Source organism: Vigna umbellata, chromosome 5 (genome assembly GCF_029865625.1).
Source record: "Vigna umbellata cultivar VRB3 chromosome 5, Vumbellata_1.0, whole genome shotgun sequence".
Lineage (NCBI taxonomy): Eukaryota > Viridiplantae > Streptophyta > Magnoliopsida > Fabales > Fabaceae > Vigna > Vigna umbellata.
In genome coordinates this window covers 66,383,022-66,402,222 of record NC_142169.1, presented here as the reverse complement: position 1 = coordinate 66,402,222, position 19,201 = coordinate 66,383,022, and the positions used below count along the sequence as shown (strand labels likewise).

General features: G+C 33.2%; 2 protein-coding genes across 3 annotated transcripts; both read left to right on the top strand.

Annotated features, from left to right (window-relative positions):
- Window positions 1–947: 947 nt before the first annotated feature.
- On the top strand, window positions 948–5,610 carry LARP6A (RNA-binding protein). 2 transcript variants are annotated; one of them, XM_047309841.2, is made up of 11 exons: window positions 954–1,339; window positions 1,562–1,643; window positions 2,745–2,839; window positions 2,933–3,004; window positions 3,079–3,158; window positions 3,240–3,324; window positions 4,183–4,230; window positions 4,316–4,381; window positions 4,462–4,599; window positions 4,975–5,068; window positions 5,151–5,610. In XM_047309841.2, exons 1-11 carry the CDS (start codon window positions 1,040–1,042, stop codon window positions 5,276–5,278), a joined length of 1,188 nt encoding a protein of 395 aa, XP_047165797.1. In that variant the 5' UTR covers window positions 954–1,039; the 3' UTR covers window positions 5,279–5,610. The 2 variants fall into 2 exon arrangements, with proteins under 2 accessions (XP_087948246.1, XP_047165797.1); XM_088092120.1 differs by having other exon boundaries at window positions 948–1,339; window positions 3,079–3,324.
- Window positions 5,611–11,101: 5,491 nt separating this feature from the next.
- Window positions 11,102–18,781, top strand: TRANS11 (translocase 11). The gene is made up of 8 exons (XM_047309848.2): window positions 11,102–11,454; window positions 11,548–11,622; window positions 12,666–12,883; window positions 13,534–13,981; window positions 14,313–14,377; window positions 15,517–15,704; window positions 17,363–17,571; window positions 18,449–18,781. The coding sequence occupies exons 1-8, from the start codon at window positions 11,314–11,316 to the stop codon at window positions 18,629–18,631; spliced, it is 1,527 nt and encodes a 508-aa protein (XP_047165804.2). The 5' UTR covers window positions 11,102–11,313; the 3' UTR covers window positions 18,632–18,781.
- The last annotated feature ends 420 nt before the right edge of the window (window positions 18,782–19,201 follow it).

Sequence of the window (19,201 nt, the reverse complement as noted above, 5' to 3'; positions counted from 1 at the left end):
ACGAAAAATACATAATTGTTTCTTTAAAAGTCATTTATTAATTTTCTTTGGAAACATCTATATCTACAAGCAAAGTCACAAATGCTTTATATTTCTTTAAATAAAATAATATATATATATATATATATATATATATATATATATATATATATATATATATATATATATATATATATATGGAGATAAGGATTATTAAGAAAAAATTCAAATTATTATTAAATGTTATAACTAAAATATTATAAAAATAAAAATATTTTCCAATAAAATTGAATTGAAACAATAACAGAAAATTAAGACGATGCCTCTAGTATATGGGAAAAATAATTATATTCAGCAACAAAAGTGAAAAATATTGTGTAATTGTTATTATACAATAATTGAAACACATGTACTTATTATGTGTTTTTCTTTTCGTTTTTTATTATAATAAAAAAAATCATAATAAAAAATCATTCACTATAATAAAAATAATTAATATATTTTATTAAAATTAGAAAAAATATGTAAATAAAAATAATCATAAAAGTAATATAGTTTTATAATTTTTATATAATTATAATCATATAATAAGAGTATTTGTAATTTTTCCATTAAGCTAAAAAGCAATATATATATATATATATATATATATATATATATATATATATGTATACAAAATATTTGTAAAATACTTTCATTTTTAATAATTGTTAAAATTGTATATTAAAAGTATTTTTTAATCTTCATAAATAACTGTTTTGTATAGAAAATGGTTAATCAATTCAAGAATATGAAATTGAAAAAGTAAAACAAAAAGTAAATTATAGATGATTAGATAAATATAACCATAGGAGGCAAAATTACAAGAAATGAAAAATAAAATGGTTAGTTTTTCATAAAAGAAAAATAAAGCCATGATTTGAACAAGGTGATAGTGGTGACCAAAGCGAAATGTCAAACAAGTATCTCTGCCTATATAAGGATCTGATCTGAGAAATCGAAATACTGTCGAGACAGAAAAGACCGGAATATCAGGCGGGGAGAGTTTCTTCTCTCCTCAATGGAAGGCGGCGAACAGGTTCCCCCTTCGGCCACCGCCGCCATTACAACGGCCGTTAATGTCACCGCCTCGCCCCCTCCGCTCGTGGATCCCTCTGTTGGTCCCGATCTCACCGTAGCGGAAACTGAAAATCACGCGGTGGTTTCAGACGAAGAGCACGGTCACGAGCTTGACCTTGACCATGACCTTGACCACGAGCACGATGACGAGCATGACCATGACGAACACATCGGGGACCGCGATCACGCCGCTGTGCCCGCTGTCTCGTCGGAGGATCTCAAACTCAAGATCATTAAGCAGGTAACTCCTCTCCTGTCTTTTTCTGCTTTCGAACGATAAATAGCTTTATTTATGGCGTTCTCTGATACTGACTTATTGTTCAAGAGCGAGAGTTAGTGTTGTATCGTGTGAGGAGAATATAATAATTTGACGTGTTTACTTGAAAACCTTGAAATCTCGTTTTTTCGTGTTTACTAGGTTTAGTTGTTTCGGTTCAGTGACTTGTTGTTGTTGATTTTGCAGGTGGAGTACTATTTCAGCGATGAAAACCTGCCCAATGACAAGTATATGTTGGGCTTTGTCAAGAAGAACAAGGAAGGGTTTGGTAAGGGAAACCTCTATAAGTTGGACCAATTTGATTTTAATTGTTGTAGTTTTCACAATTTGATTTTCAAATGATTTACGGCCTTATCGATTCTCAAGTTGTGTGTATTCCCTTAATCTAACTATTTTCAAGTTTTTTTGAAGTTTGAATATTAAAATAGTTTGCTGCTAAGTTGAATATTAAAATAGTTTGCTGCTAAGTTGAATATGTTAGTTTGAAAGGTGGAACTATCTGGGTTATAATATATATATATATATATATATATATATATATATATATATATATATATATATATATATATATACACACACACACACACACACACATCTTGTGGGAGATACCAAGGGAAGTTAAGTATTCGATTTTATTGTTTCTAAAGTGTTCTGGCTTTCGAGTTTGCTTATATAAATGAAGTTATTAAGGATTAATAAGTTGAATAGGCAGTGTGACGATTTTGTTAACATTTATATTTAGTGACTCGTTATTAAGTACTATTTTCATGTACTAGTTTTTCAGTTGTACTACTTGACAAATAGGATGTTGATATTTACTCTTTTCTAGAGATGGTAGAGGGAAAAAGATGTATTTGGCAAGGAACATAAGACATTTTCTCTTTTCCATAGATGATCACAAGTTAAATGGGCTTATTTCCATTCTTTTGGTTTTCCAAACATTTTTTTAAAAGACGATGATCAGTGGTGTAGATGGAAAGGTGTAGCAATTGTAGCACCTCAACTTCAGCATATACACACTAAACCGAACATGGAATAATCAATGATGATGCCCTAGTAATAAACTGATATTGATAGTGTATTTCATTATATGTAAATGTTGCTGAAATCCTTGCAGAATGGGAGTTGATGTTTTGCCAGTATTAATCTGAAAAGCGTTATGCAAGTTGTGCACACATACATGCAGTTTTGCATGCATTAAAAATTTTGTAAATGGTGCTCTATTCTGATAACAAATGAAGCGTTTATTGATTTTTGTATTAATTTAACTAATCCTAGTGCCATAAATAGTAATCATTATTATTTGTCCATTGCCTACAAACTTTTGTTTGTATATGCTATAATCTAATCCTACTTTATGTTTATGCAGTTCCCATATCCGTAATTGCTTCTTTCAGAAAAATGAAGAAGCTCACGCGAGACCATACATATATTGTTGCTGCTCTGAAGGAGTCTTCACTGCTTGTATAATGCTTCCTTCCATGTTTTTTCAACTTGAACTGCATTGCAATCTATACTTAAAGTCCTAAGGAAAGAAAATTCTCATGGGGATTGCAGGTTGTTAGCAGTGATGGGAAAAGGGTCAAGCGGCTTCATCCACTTCGTTTCAATGATTCTAGAGATCATAAGGTATTTACTTCAAGGAGACTGCTACTATTATTTGGTTTGTACTTTGCTATCTGCATCTCATTCTTGGACTCTAGTTATTTACTGTTTTAGTAGAGAATTTGCCAGAGGATCATTCAAAGAAGAACATTCAACGAATATTCCACGAAGCTGGAAAGTATGGTTTCTTCCTTAAGTTGTGTCTGTGTATCTATTTTTTCCAATATGCAATAACGTTAACATTTCTTTCAATGTGCAGTATAAAGAGGATAACAATTAATGACCCATATTCTACTTCAGAGTCCACAAAACATATAAAGCAAGAAATGTTAATCAGTAATAAGGTATTAAACTATCTAATGTTAACAGTTGACCCTAAATTTGTACTGCTCTCACATTTTTCATTGCATTATTCCTTTTACCAAAATTTCCATTTCGAAGATTTTGTCTGTCTTGTTAATGAATTACAGCATTGCTGCATTTCCTTTTAGAAGTCCTTTTGTGGTTTAGTGTTTTTTGTCTCCAAAAGTTCAGCCAGGGTTACCCTGTGAAAATAATGTATTGTTGAGTGGTGTGTGTCTGGACCCAACTCCACCTTGAAATAGAAAAAGAAATCTATTCTCCTTGTTGGTCATGATGAAAATAATTAATTCAGTCACTGTACTAGTTACTAATGTCAATCTTCACAGTCGCTTTGGTGATTGTTTTGAAAATTCCTGTAGCAATGATTCGTATTTCTTAAAAAGCATGAATTTACATATATCTGTTTTCTGCCCTTAACCTAAGTAAATATGTGCACCTTGTTAGCAGTTCTTCTCCAAAATAGCCAAGGTCATAGCTTATTAATGTGTTTACTTTTTCCCTGTCAAGTTGGATATCAGTTTTGGTCCTTTTTTGGATTTGACAAAAGATAAAATCTTGCTAGAGCGTGATCTCTATTCTCAGAATCTCATTCATCATCCACCATAAGTTGGTTGTATAAAATTAATCTTGTGTATTAACATCGTCAACCCTGCTGACACCTAGGCAGGGACTATGCAGACTATTGAAACTTTCAATTTGTGCTTTCCATTTTGTATTCTTTCTTGAACAACCCATTAAAATATATCAACCTTAGAGTAATAACTCGTAGATTCTATATTCTTTGCCATTTGTTTCCTAATTTCACTTTATACTCACAATAAGTCACTTTCTTATTGTAGTTACATGCTCTTGTGGAATTTGAGACTATTGAAGCTGCTGAAAAAGCTGTGAGTTGCAGTCTATGTATATTATGATTGAGACTATAATTGCCTGGATGATTAACTAGTCTTTGCTGCTCCAATCCTGTGTCAGGTGGCTATGTTGAATAATGAAGAAGACTGGAGAAATGGGTTGCATGTTAAACTTCTCAAGCGAATGGTTAGCTGGAGTTTTCCCCCTCATTTGATTAATTGCCTTTAAAAGGTTTTTTATGAGAATTTTTTTATTTTTTTATTTAGGGGAAGTTTGGACACAAAAAACAAGCTTGGAAAGGACCTAATTCTGAGAAGAATAGCTCAAGCCATGCATCTGAACAAATAGGAGATGAGGAAAATCATGGCTCAAGTGAGCATCATGAAGATACACACGAGGAAGAGGTATGTGTTGCATTTGTTTTTCACTATCAGCAGTCTCCTGTAGTTATCTGTTAGTAATCTTTTGAAACCATATTAGTGTTGGTTCCTCGTCTTTCAAGGATAAAATCATAATTGTTATTTTATATTTTTGTGTGTGTGGAAATGATAGGTTTGTTTGGCTTGAGAAATCATTTTTTTATCTTGTTTCTATTTTCAAATATAAGAAGCATTCTGGAACTGCTTGAATCCCATCCATTCTATTTTCAAAATGATATTTTTAAATATTTTAATTTTACTGATTGGATTTGCAACTGTACATTCTTTCACGATTGGTCACGATTTCAGAACCCTTTATTGTTGTTAATACATGCCTCTGTTGCTTTCCTTTCATCTCAGGATGGGGAGCATCTTTCGAAGGATAAAGGTGGGCAGAGGTATAAAAATCAAGGAAGATCAAGAAAACATAAATATCGTGCTGGAAATGGAATGGGTACCCTTTTATTTTAACAGTTCATTTTATATTATTATTATTTGAATCCTTGTGGTATTCATAACCTGTTTCATTGTTCTAGGTCATGGAAGTACACCATCAACTCACGCTGCCGAAGCATCCAAGCCACCTCCTGGACCAAGAATGCCAGATGGAACAAGGGGCTTTGCAATCGGACGAGGTCGGCCTTCTGTCCCTGCTTCTAATTAGCAGCAAGATTTGACGCCTCACATGATTGATTGTATTTAGCAGTATTTATGTGTTACGGTGTTTTAGCCATGGTGTACTACTTTTGACTTGGGTCCCTATGCTCGAGTCTAAGTGGGTTTGTTGAACTCTTGAATTTTGTATCTCAATCTTTGGAGCGAGTGGTGGTGAAGTACATACCCATTTTAAGATTATTAGGCTGGGCAAGGTAGAAGTGTTTATATCGTGGTAATCCTCACCTTACGAGGAATCTGTGTAGCTATCATACCAGACAAATTTGTTAATGGTGTTGAAAGAAAGCCATGTGTTTACTAACTGAAATTTTCTTGTTTGGACATTATAATTGGTCATTGCCAGTTGTCGAAACAGTGGGACTAGCTGCAACATTACATTATTTTTGTTAGTTAATCGTCATCACATTTATTTTATTTTTTCAATATAACAATCTGAACAATTACTTTCTGAAATAAAAACTGAATGGGAGAGAGTGCAGTTACATTATATAGTTTTATATATTTTAACCACATTTTATTGTATTTTAACCACATACTTTTTGTAGATGATACAATTATTAACTTTCATAATAATGATCTTATAAATATATCAACTTCAAATTTAACCTCAATGCATTTCCGAAAATCCGGTCTTTAGGTTTTATTTGCAGCATCAAAATCCCAATATTGAGGTGTCATATTTTCCATATTTGGGAAATTTGAACATGCTGTAGCAGTTTTGTCGTTCTTATTCTCTCTAGCAATGTGTTTGAATAAATAGCCAGCCATATTGTAGAAGAAAAGGGAGTGCAGAACGGTATTGCATTATTTCCATTTGGAAGTAGATGCTTGAGTGGCAGGGGTGAGAAGAATAGAACAAGGGAAGACTTGTTCAAGGTGAAGAAAAGAAAAGAAATTGAGGAGAGTTTGAGCTTTTTTTACTTCTCACCCCTTCGAGGGACATTATATTAACGTATATAATTGATTATTGGTGGTGTTTCTTTAGCATAACAAAATCCTCATCAGTTATACAGTTACACCACTTTATGTTCCTGCATCTAAATTTGCATTTTTACGATTTCAAATTACTCATTCCCCATATTACATTGGCTTTATATATGAATGATGATTATTTTTACAAAAAAAATTATAATTTCTAAGTTTGTTAAGTATACATTCTTCAATTCATTATACTGACACATACATACACATACAAGTTTTTCATTTATTTTCACTAATTTTTTCTACATTCAATTAACTTCACTTTTTGGTACTTTTTCCCTCCTTTTCTTCCCTTTTTCACCCACTCCAAATCAAACCAGAACCGGATTTAAGTCTTTTTACCGCCTTCCAAACTCTTCAACAGAAAACAAAAGCTCGTGATTACGCCTCTATTTGAATTCTAGTTTTAAAAATTATTTTCTACTCTTAGAAACACACTAAAGAATTTCGAAGATTATGTTAAAAGTATAAGTTCTTATTTTAACTTCCAAATTTTTATTGATCAATTTATTTGCCATCACAACTCTGTTTTTTGTGCCGAATAAAGGGCTATCATCTACTTTTGTATGTTTAGCTAGTAATTTTTCTTTCCTTTTTCTTTTCGTTTAAAATGCGACTCGGATAAAAAAAACGCAGCTGAATAAGTTGTGTCTTGAGGTTTCCAAAACTAACATAAACCTGTGGAAGTCAAATTTGTTAAACTTAATAAAAAATAGAGCATGGACGGTGGCTCTTGAGGTTTCCAAAAGTCTAGAATTACGATGGAAAACTATAGTTAACCCGGTTACATAGTTGATAAAATTATTATGACTATCAAGAGTTTACATACAGACTTTAAGTATGTATAAAATTATTATAACAATTAAAATTAATTCTATAAAAATATTTTTAACCGTATGTACTTCGACTCTACTTCATAGCTTTTAGCACCAAACAGTATGAGCAACTAACGGATTGAAAGCAAACCCACACGGATGAACCAATAATTTATAAGAAAATTGGAAAGATATTTTCTGTGACGGAACATGTGTTAGGCAGCTATATCGATCAAAGACGTTCAAGGCCGAATCTCATTCCAACTTAAATCACATTGAAAAGCCTAACTCCAGCGAAAGACAGAGACCGTATACTTTGACTTACTACTCTTTTAAGGTTTTCATCCCAAGCACGTTTTGTGGCCACCGGTAAAATCACAAGGTATGTTTGATTTAACTTTTGCTCGGTAGAAAAAAAAAAGGAGAAAAATGTAAGAAAACAAGCAAAAAAAATAGTAAGAAGAATACGTAAAATTGAAATGAAATTCTGTCAGAACCCAGCGAGGTGTGAGTGCAGGGAATTTGAAATTTCAGAAAGTGGAAGATAGATGTGAGCAGCAGAGTGGACCGTTCGGTTTTGACGGTGGTATTTAAAGAAAAATTTCAAATCACGTTCCACTTTCTGCATGTACCATTTCTTCTCCAATTTTCTGAAGAACTCATTTTATCCTCCTTCTATCTAGCTTCTCTCTAAATTTCTTCTCTTTTCTCTACAAAACTCTTATCCTTTCTTCTTTCGATCATCAATCAGGCAACGCCTGAGTATTCCTGGTGTCAAGTACTTCACTTTGCACCGATTGATTTGTGATCCTGAGCTGGCAAGTTCCTTATCTTTCTAAGAAAATTGGTTTCGGGCACATGCAAGCCAAAAGTTCCGATTGCATGTGTTCATCAGCTTCATCTTCATAAATCCTGATCATATTTTGGTCTTTTAATTGATCTGTCCTTATTATTTGGTGGGTTTTAGGCATTTTAGAAAAGTTGGTGTTTGGTGGACGTATTTCTGCTGTTGATCAAATAGTTGGTCGGTTAAAAAGGTAAGGAAAGCTTGTATAATTTAATTATGATTCTCTGTTCTGAATGGTTGTATGTGGAATGATACTTTGTTTGATTATTTGATGAATATGAAATATTGGTGTTACTGTATGTTTGTCTGTATGGGTTGATGATTGATGAATGGCATGAACTGGGCAGGAATAGGGTTTGATCATAAATCTGCAGTATTTCACTTGTCATCGAGAGTCATTCGTGACGCTCGGTTTCTTCCCAGTATGTTCGGTCTTAACTGAATTCTTCTTTGGTAGAGTTTTAGTTAATGACTAATCGATTATATATTTGGTATAAGGGAATATAGTGCTCGGTCTAAGTATACTTTTCTATTTTTCCACTCATAAGTTAGCCTAGATAAAAGTATTCATTTTAGTTAAGCTCTCAGTATTATAATTGTACTTAGTTTATAATTTGGGTTCAGTAACTCAATGATCGGGTCTACTTATACATTTTGTACAAGGTCAGAGTGTTTGGACTTAACTAAGTTCAACTTTTGTGGATCCTTAGTTAACTACCGATTGCTCTTATGTTGATATTCAAGTGAATGTAACAGTCGGTCTAGACATAACATTTGATTGTAAACAACGTTCGGTCTATCATAGGCTTTAACTGTTATTGACCGCTCGATTATATATTGTCTTGGTAATGTTCGGTCCGTTACCAGCTCTAGGTCTATCCTTAGTACTCAGTCTTGTTCTTATATCTTATATCAATAGAGTTCGGACTAAGCCAATAGTATTCGGCCTAAGTCTTTAATGTTCTATTTTAGCCTTAGAATCCTGTTGTAATGGTGTTCAGCTTCAAAGACGTTCGACTCATGGTTGAATATCACATTTTTCTAAATGACCGTCCGGTCGTGTTCACCTATAGGGAACATTATCCCGTTCGGTCTTGTTCATAGTATGTTTTTAAGATTTTTCGTTCAGTTGTACTCAATGTTGGTGATTTTTACTGTTCTGTTTAATTTTACTTAAATATATTATGGATGAGGAAGTATGTTGGTATTATTTGAAGTTGGTATAGAAGAGAATTCCAAGGAGGAATGTCTCGGTGAATGGTTATTGAATTGGTAAAGTATGAATATCGATAGTGAAATTCACGACGTTCATCCTAAAATTCTAATGATTACCAGTTCTCAAGTACAGATGGGTAAGTCATGTGGTGAGAATGGCAGGAGGTCCTAGTCCAGAGGGGATATGGGTGAGGTATAACCGACTAACCTTGGGTGGCAGCTGATGGTTTTCCAGTTACTATACCAACTCGGGTGCAAGAATGACCTCAAGCTACACATTCATACAATCCGGATGGTCAAGTCAAGTGGTCAGTCTTTGCATGATATATTCGGTTTTTGCCTGAAATACTGGATGATGATTGTTTAAATGCTTGATTTAATATGATTGTCTATAATGTTATGATTAATTAAATTACACTAGTTTACCCTACATTTTCTGTCTTATCTTATGTTTCCCATTCGGTCGTCTTCTATCTTGCAATGATCACCCTGTGGATGTGAGTAGAGGCTGAAGAGTGTTCGCTGGAAGAAGCATTGAAAGACAAGGACCTGGTAGTTTAATTTAGGACTGCTCGGTCAGTAGGATTAGGATCTTTTGTATGAACCGTTCGGTCAGAAAAGATAGTATTATCCAGTATAACCATTCAGTTTAAGCTTGAAATTTTGGAACCTTTCGATCAGAAAAGATAGTATTATCGAGTATAACCATTCGGTTTAAAGCTTGAAATTTTGGAATCGTTCGGTTTAATTTCAGACTTTGTCTTAGAACCTGTTTTAATGTAAGGTATTAAATATTTCAATCTTTTAGAGCATCTATAACTCATTTTGTTTATTTTCTAACTGTCCTATAATATTGTTATATGTTAACTCCATTATATAGTTTTAAGCTATATGTGTGGGATATTACAAATTCTAAATTATTGGTGTGACCTCTTTTCAAAGTTATAATATTTTTTTTTTCATTTTACTATCTAACTTAACACTAAAAAAAATTCTAATTTCCTTACCTCCGTTGTTCCTTCTGTACTAATTTTGTTTTGAAAAAAAATGTGAAAAATATTTAAAAATGAAACAATGACATACATGTGAAATAAAAACTCACACTAAATAACAAAATGAAAAATATTTTGCGACACTCCATATTTTTCTAACTTTCACTTTATAACCCATAATAACAATATAATAATGTGTTTACAATTTTAGATTAAAAAATAGAATAAATATGTTTAAAATAGTATTATATTGAGTTGTGAAGTGAAAGTATTTTTTATTCGGTGGGTGTCAAAACAGCACCTCCCTAACAAAATCTTACACAAATATATCTTAATTGATTAATCAATTAACTCTATTTCCCTTTCCCTTTCTTCCTGCGCATTAACCACTCCCACCATCCACAGAGTCCACGTTAAGACTTGCTCCCTCCTTTTTAATATCATTTTATTATCTATCATCTACATCATAATTTTTATAATTATATTTGTGTTATTTTTTAATTAGATAATCTTTTATTTAATAAAATGCATAATCGTATAATTTAAAAAATAACTATTTAATTCATTTACTTAAAAGTAACTATTAAATATTTTTAAATTTATATTGTTTTAATGTAACATAAATGACATAAATCGAAAGGCACATCTTTCCGTTTAATAAGTTTAAACATTACTAGAAGGAAGAGTGATTGAATTAAAATAAAAGAGATTTTTTTTTTCTTGAAATCTCCTTAACATTATTAGATTCTAAAAAATATTAATAAGATTAAGCATAATATCTTACCATACTGTTGTAACAATGTGAACTTGTCATATTAACAATAGTATTAAATAATAATAATAATAATAATATAATAATAATAATAATAATAATAATTTTTCTCTTTAATATAACATTTTTTTATAAGACTATCTCTCCCTGTTTCTATATTCTCTCTCAAACGCTTACTTCGTTTTCATGTACAGTAAACAAAACAGAAGTGACCCTATCAAACGGTTTCGGCGACGCGATGATTTCAAAGTACCGCCATTTGACACTTTCCCTCCCTGCTTATATAAAAGGCTTCTTTCCCATCCCTAACATGGAATATGCTTGCGTCCATCGCTAACATTTCGATGAACATTTCCTTCAGATCTGCTTCCTCTTCAACGTGCTCTCTCTCGCATCGCATCCATGCCTTCTCACTCTCGAATTTTCAACCACCTACATCTCTCTCTCCCTCTCCATCTCTCTCGCAACAAACACCAATCTCTTCCTCCAACCACTTCCCTTGCATGTTCTTCCCGCTCCCTTTTCGGTTGCGCCACTCTCCAGGTACTTTTCTCTCTATTTCAGCGTTTTCGAAATTCGATTGTCTGAATAGTTTGATTTAATTAATTTCTTCATCGTTCAATTCCTACTATGCAGTTACATCCCTTGATCATTCAGCAGTATGAATGCGGCGCTCTGCGTAATGTCGTTCCCACGAGAGCCTTCGACGATGTTCGTTTTCGCTTCTCCAAAAATCAATTCTATTTTATTCCTGTAGTTTTACTGTGGTTTTACTCTTACAACACTTAATAGTATTCTCAGACCTGATAATATGCTAAGCTGAGGTGCGTGCCGTTCAGAAAGTCTGATACCGTGGTCTGTCATCTTTAGTTTGAGAGATGAGATGATCACTTCGTTCATTTTCAGTTTTGTTTTATTTTTCTGTTGTTTTACCGTTGCTTTACTCTTACCATTCGTAATTTTATTATCAGTCAAGGTTCTTGTTCTTCTGAAAGTCTGAAACCGTAGTTTCTTAGTCTCTAATTTTGAGTTTGAGAGATTATTACTTCCGATCATTTTCAATTTTGTTTTCTTTTTCTATATTTTTTACCGTTGCTTTACTCTTACCATTCGTAATTTTATTATCAGTCAAGGTTCTTGTTCTTCTGAAAGTCTGAAACCGTAGTTTCTTACTCTCTAATTTTGAGTTTGAGAGATTATTACTTCCGATCATCAATTTTGTTTTCTTTTTCTATATTTTTACCATTCCGCTACTCTTACAATTCTTAATAATATACTCAGCCGAGGTGCTTGATTTTCTGACAGTTTGAAACTATTGTCTCTTAGCTGTAATTTTGAGTGAGAGACAATAGCTTGATAATCTAATGAAACATTTGCACGGATAATAATTGCTAAATTTGTCGATGTTGAGAATATGGTGCTTTTGATGCTTAGGTGCTTAACGAACGTCATTATCAAGCTAATCTTGAAGGTTAAATTCTAATTCTGATAGTACCAAAAGACTAAAAGCACCTAAAGAATTGCACCTGAATTTTGTCTTTCGACAAACAAGTGCTCTTGATTCTTTCACTAGTGATTGCTGTGAAACTGATGTGATATAATGTGTGTATTTTCTTATATGCATACAGTTAGAAGGGTTTATATCTGGAATTTAACTAGCGAGCCCCCTTAGAGGTTTTAGCAGGTCAATTTTTTTGCCAATTATTGTGATTACTAGGCTGATTCAGTTTCATGACATTTATTATCTTTTGCAGGATTCGTTTGACATACCAATGTTTGATGATTGGAATGCTGCTGATGAAAGTTCTGCGTATGTGTTCTCCTCCAGTGACGGGGAAGACTATGATGGCGAAGTTTTTCTCACTCCGGTGAATGACATTGATTTGCCTTCTGTTTCTGCTTCAAATGATGATGCTGTAACAGTGGCTGCTCATAGGTTTGCAACCCTTGGGAGGGGACAGAAGAAGCCTAGGTATGTAGAAACTTATTTAATTGGTTTATTTGGATACCCTTACTTGTCAATCTTAATATTTCATATATTGAAAATATATTTCTATAGCATGACATGGTTTCTAGAAATTAGGCATGAATTGTAGCACTGACACTGCATGTTGAAGCGGTGTCCAGATGTCCAACTCATGTTGGATATTGAGTCATTGACATTCAGACTAGACATGTCAGACGATATAATAATAGTGTCAGGATTTTTTTTTCTTTTTGGGTTTTGACATGTTGAGGACACAGCTTGGATATGGCTCCAACACCTAACCAACACTTCCATTTGGAGGGACATGAAAGGGAACACCACAGTCAACAAAATTTTCAATTTTTAAAAAATAGATTAAGGCAGGCAGAGAAAACTCAAGCTTTTTCGGTATACACAGTCACAAGCATGTTGTGTAGGTTGAAGACGAATGGTTTGAAGGTGAAAGATATTGTTCAATAGCATAGTGATGTCTCTTTGTGTTTTTTAGACTCATTATCATAAGAAATGCATTTAAGTATAGTTAGCAACTTAATGCTTGATAGCCTTTCCTGTTATCTATTGCTTAAATCTTTACAATTATCCTTTCATTTGTGTGGTGCTATGGTAACCCAGTTCAGGTTTTAATGTGTTTGCAGGACCAAACTAGGAATTTTCATCACTATGGGGCTTATAATTGTCTTGACATTACTGCTGTTGTATGTGGATTGGTGTGCGTGGAGAATTGTTAGGCTTCCCTTATCACCTTTTTACTTAACCCGTCCATTTCTCATATCAGCCTTTTTGGTTTCTTTTGCTGGCTATGTGGGCATCCCAATATTTCGTCTTTTTAAATTTATCCATATAATCAAGCAACAAGGGCCTGCTCGCCATCGAACGAAAAAGCTTACACCAACACTGGGTGGTTTGCTTTTTGTACCTATTGGTATAATTGTAGCTCATGTCTTTGCTAGTTCCTCGTCAACAGAAGTTTCTGGGGCAGCTGGCGCAACTATTGCATTTGCTGCAGTCGGTTTACTTAGTGATATATTAAGCCTCACCAATCATCGGAGAGGTTTGCCTGTATTGACAGAAGTTCTTTTGCAGGTGACTGACTTGTTTATATTTATATTAGAAACATTTCTTTGGAGCCCCCCCTCCCCCACGAAACAAAACCCAATTGGTCGTTGAATGATATTTTTCTCATCATTTAGTGCTCACAGATCAATTTCAGCAATCAAATTCCTCAGTAGTATATATATGCCTCAGTTTTGTTCTTTTGCAATCAAAATCTGCATTATGACTAGATACCAGATTTTGAAAAAATGATGTTAGGGACTAAATTGAAAATGAAAGATTAGAACTAAAACAGGGTTTTTGTTCAAACATATTACAACTATGCTATTTCTTATTAAATCTGCATTTCTATGCCACACAGGTAGCCGTTGGAACGTGGTTTTCATTTTGGTTGGACATCACCAGTATATCTTCACCCTATGGCATGTATACTTTCTTGTAACTATTCTGATCAGCATTTTTCTGATGGTAACTCACATATCTGTTCTCATAAAATGCATTTCACAAACAGTTGAAAACATGATTTCTTGCCCCGTTTGTGCTTGTGTTAAAAACTAATTAAACATGTGAATTATTTTGGTTATTGTAAAATTACATAAGCAAAATTTAATATTATCTGAAATGTTTAAGTTGAAATCAAATGTGACAATCTTACTGTAAAATTACACAAAAAGGAAACATAATGTAACCGAAGTTTAATTTGAGAAAAAAATAATTTAAATATCTGAAAATAAATAAATAAAAATTGACTTGTACTCATTAGATCAATTGGATTAAATAAAATGAATTGTTCTAATAAAAAATATACAATCTTTAAAAAATAAATAAGGCACTAAAAAGTATTATTAGAATTTAAGTATTTTTTAAAAATATGTAAAATTGTAATTACATACAAATGTTATTTATATAATAATACTTTAGTTATGTTGTTTGTTTATTATTTTACATTCACCAACTAATTTTTATTAGTTAAATCAAATGAATTTGTTTATTTTGTTTGGTACTAATATACTTATTTATAATGTATTTGTATTTTGAACTTTTTTCATGATACTGATTAAGATAATTTGCTTAGCAGAGATACCCAAAAGAGAGAATGGAACGTCTTTTATCATGTCGAAGCTTCGTGATTTTTTTGTTTTCTGTTTATTGTTGGACTACGGGCAAGTCATTGGTTGTTTGGAAAATGCTACTTCTCATTAGAGCTGGAACTAAAAAATTTGTAGAGGTAGCCTTCTTTAAAATTTTAAAAGAGGGAGAGGGATGAGAAAAATCGATTTTATGGCGGGGCAGATCTAAGGAACTGTGTACAAGATCTTTTTTGGATGCATGCCCATTTATACACACAGGTTCATCCTTGCTTGACATTAACTACAAAAGGGTCTTAAAAACACTCTTGGAAAACTAAAAATTTGAAGTCTCGTGATAATGTGTACGTTGTATAAACTGCAAATTGCCAATGACGATGCTCATCAGTGAGACTTTAAGTTTGTTTGTTTATCTGATTTATTGGCTGGTAACAAATTACAGTCTTCCTCCTTCTCATTTCCTTCACTTACATGCAGGAAGATGCTGGTTCCTCTGCCATTGGGCCTCGTGTACTTGGGAAGATGTTACCAACTCTTGACATCATTTAGTTTTGTTTCCATGGGACATGGTGTTAAATTAGCAGATGCTATTGACGGATTAGCTGGAGGTACTGCTGCACTGGCGTTTACCGGAATGTCAATAGCTGTTCTTCCAGTATGTTCTGGTTAGTAGCGTGTTTGTTAATCAATGTGGACTTTGAAAATATCTTTATACATTACAGCAACAACAATAGCAAAGACCTATTTCAGTAGGTGAAGTAGGTTATGAGGATCATATGATGCCCTTGGTTCAGTGACCGGGTCTTCAAGGATATTATTTACCATGAGATCTTTTTTAACAACTTTCGCCGATGTCTGTCTTGGTCTCCTTTTCTCCTTTTCACAATTCTTTCCAGTGACCTATATGTCCATTCAAACTACTATAACCGTTATTATTATTTTTTCCTTAATTAGCTATGTCTATAATCATTTTATATCTTGTCCTTTCTTTTGTAGTCAAATATTCATCTTTCCATTCTCATTTGCTACTTCCACATTTTTCTCGTCTCTTTATAGTCCAATATCAGTGTTTTCAAAGCTTAATTGCTTTCCTTGATTCTTCAACTAAAACTATAACATATTTTTCGTGTCTTTGGTAAGCATATCAAAGCGTGTAGATTAAACTAGTAAGGACTCGAGGCTTAGGGTTGCAATCCTATCCCTGATTCCATTTTGTAAAGTCATCCTTCGCCTTTCCGCCTACTGTTCTAATATTTGTACCCGATCATGCATGTCTTTTACCTGGAAGTTAGCATTGCGAACGCCTTTCTCTTCCATAGTTTTTTGCAATACTTTCCTTAGCACTTGATTAAAACCTTTTTCCAAATCAACAAAAACTATATGTAAATCTCTTGTTTTGTTTTGGCATGTTTGAATCAACCCCTACGGAGTCATGTTTAAATATATGAACTCTCAAATTTAGAAGGAATAATGTTTTTTTCATATATTAATAATGAGGCCACTGGACCTATAAGTACATGAGTCTGCTGGTTATTGTAGGAAGAGGGCTAATTGAATCATTCATAGGAAGCAAATCCCAATAATTATAGTATTGTTTCTACACAGTCCTAGTATTAATTGCAACATAACTTTAATAAAAAAATAAAATTATAACAAGGATACATAATGCATTTTAAATCTTAATTCATAGACCAGCATCCCCTACAGTTCTTTTGTAAACTGTGTGAATTTCATTCCCTAAAATAATACATTTTTATATTAAATGTTTAAGTAAAATTTGGTTAAAAAGTTGTTCACCATAAGATTGCAAGTCTTTTGAAAACTTTTGAGGAGCCGTATCCTTATTTGACTTATTTCGGCCGCAGTTACTCCATACTTCATCTTCATCTTTCTATTGACAATAATGTCCTTCATGGCCAATTCACGAGTTAAATTTTTTCTACATAGTACAGTAACTATCACGATCTATATCTTGTTCATTTTTGTTATTTTTAACATCATGGTACCCGTTCCGGCTTTCACTGATCAGAAGGGCAAATCTCAGTTCTCTTTAGGTGTCTTCAATTGTCAATTAAAGATCTTGATCTTCCTTCTGTTATTAATACTCATTATTTCCCGTACAAGTTCCTGCGACACTGGTCAGAAAGGAAAGTCTCAGTCAGTTAGTTCTCTTAAGACCTAATGATGTTGGCGTAGCAACTTTGCTATTTGTACGATGATACAAAAAATGGTCATTTTAGTACTATGTAGAATTATTTCCTTATAAAATAGACTTGCTTGATATATATCTTTTCTTTTTCTTTTTGTGAACATGCCAAACCAGATCTTGCTATATTTGGGGCTTCAATGGCTGGATCATGTGTTGGATTTCTTCTACACAACAGATACAAAGCGTCGATATTTATGGGTCACACAGGATCTTTGGCTCTTGGTGCTGGGTTAGCTGCAATGGCTTCATGTACTGGAATGTTCTTCCCGCTACTCATTTCTTCCGGAATTTTCGTTGTTGAGTCATTATCAGTTATCATCCAGGTCTGTCTCATGCTTGAAATGCTTCCTTATATTAGTGGTTAGTTTAAATTTTTCTTCTTCTTTTTCTGAATAAAACACGCTCATTAATTTGCTCAAAGCATTCCTGTTGTTCTTTTCCAAAGAATTATGCCCATCATTTCCGGTACATGTGACGCTTACCATGCTAGGAGATTACCACAATTAAGATGGATGGTAGTGGGTATTTCAGCATCCACAGTAAAGTGGATATGTTACCACATGGAGTTCAAATTTATTTATTGTCGTACGTCTCCAATTTACATGGGTTATTGGTAAAAGGCGTGTGAGAAGGAAGAAAACATATTAATTAACTTTTGGGTGCGAAGGGCCATTAGAAATTTCTAAATTTACTCTTTCGGTTGTTCTATATCTTAGGTATAGAAGTTCACATTTAAATTGTTTTTTCTGTCGAATTGCATATGATTTAACTCAACTATTTTCTGTTAATAAAATGTCATTTAATACTATGGATTATCTTTTGATTGTACAGATCATAGTTTAAAAAATTGCTTATGTTTTTCCTTTTGGGCATGGTTTACAAGCTAGTGAGCTCAACTATTAATTATTACATTTTCTCCATACCATATGGGAGGGAACTATTATTTTCACTTACTTTTCTACATAACAGTTACGGGATATTTGATACGTAAAATGCCATGATACCTGCTAGCTTTACTTATGTAGTATCCTGTTTCGTTCTTTTCTATCTTTTACCGTCTGATTGCTTTATTCCATTGCTAACCGTAATTTTATAATTGAATACTTTATTTTGGATTAAGACATTGCTAGCTGGTATCATTCGTTATTTCACAAGTAAAAGTTCTTATTTTAATATCTATGTTTTTTTTTTATATAACAGTTATTGTACTTGAAGATAACTAAGAGCTTCCGGGGAGCAGGTTGGCGCCTTTTGAGGATTCCTCCCTTTCATTACCGCCTCCAATTACGTGGATTCAGAGAACCAAATATTGTATTAGGTGCTTATCTTATATCATCTATTTTGGCTTTGCTTGGCGGCTATGTAGGTCTAGTTTCAGCTTAACATTTTCATACGGATTGTTAAACAAATGAGACAGTTGAACAGTTTCGAGTTTAGATGTCTGACCTTAGAAAATGGGGAAATATAAAAGTGATAGAGTTGCAATCCATACCTTTGGTTTGAGAATACATACATCACGCCACCATTGTTTGATATCAGTCTTAAAAAAGTATTATTGCTTGTTATCATAACTGTTCCAACAAATGCCAACTACTTCATTGCATAAACAATATTCCTATAATATTGACACCTATCCCCACTGTTACAGCATTACTCACATGTCATGTCAAATTATCTTCTAACCATGAGTATAAAGGTCCCAATCCTTAGATATACATATATCCCATGCGCGCCTTGTACATAGCTGCCCTCCTTCAGTTTTCTCTTTCTCATCATCATGTAGTGTCTTTGTTTTGAGTAATGCTAACATACCATTTTCCATCGAAGCAAGCAAGAATATTCGCTAAATAGAAGAAACTTCCTGAACCATATTCAACTGATGTCAATGCATTGTCCTGCTATACTGGTGTTAACAACGAATAATAGGCTTTAAATTTTTGTCTTCAGATTTCC

Coding starts and splice junctions, on each gene's coding strand:
- LARP6A (XM_088092120.1), top strand. CDS start 1,040: ATGGAAGGCGGCGAACAGGTTCCCCCTTCGGCCACCGCCGCCATTACA. Junction 1,340..1,561: donor AACTCAAGATCATTAAGCAG/GTAACTCCTCTC, acceptor TTGATTTTGCAG/GTGGAGTACTATTTCAGCGA. Junction 3,325..4,182: donor AAATGTTAATCAGTAATAAG/GTATTAAACTAT, acceptor TTCTTATTGTAG/TTACATGCTCTTGTGGAATT.
- TRANS11 (XM_047309848.2), top strand. CDS start 11,314: ATGCCTTCTCACTCTCGAATTTTCAACCACCTACATCTCTCTCTCCCT. Junction 13,982..14,312: donor TGACAGAAGTTCTTTTGCAG/GTGACTGACTTG, acceptor TATGCCACACAG/GTAGCCGTTGGAACGTGGTT. Junction 14,378..15,516: donor ATATCTTCACCCTATGGCAT/GTATACTTTCTT, acceptor ACTTACATGCAG/GAAGATGCTGGTTCCTCTGC.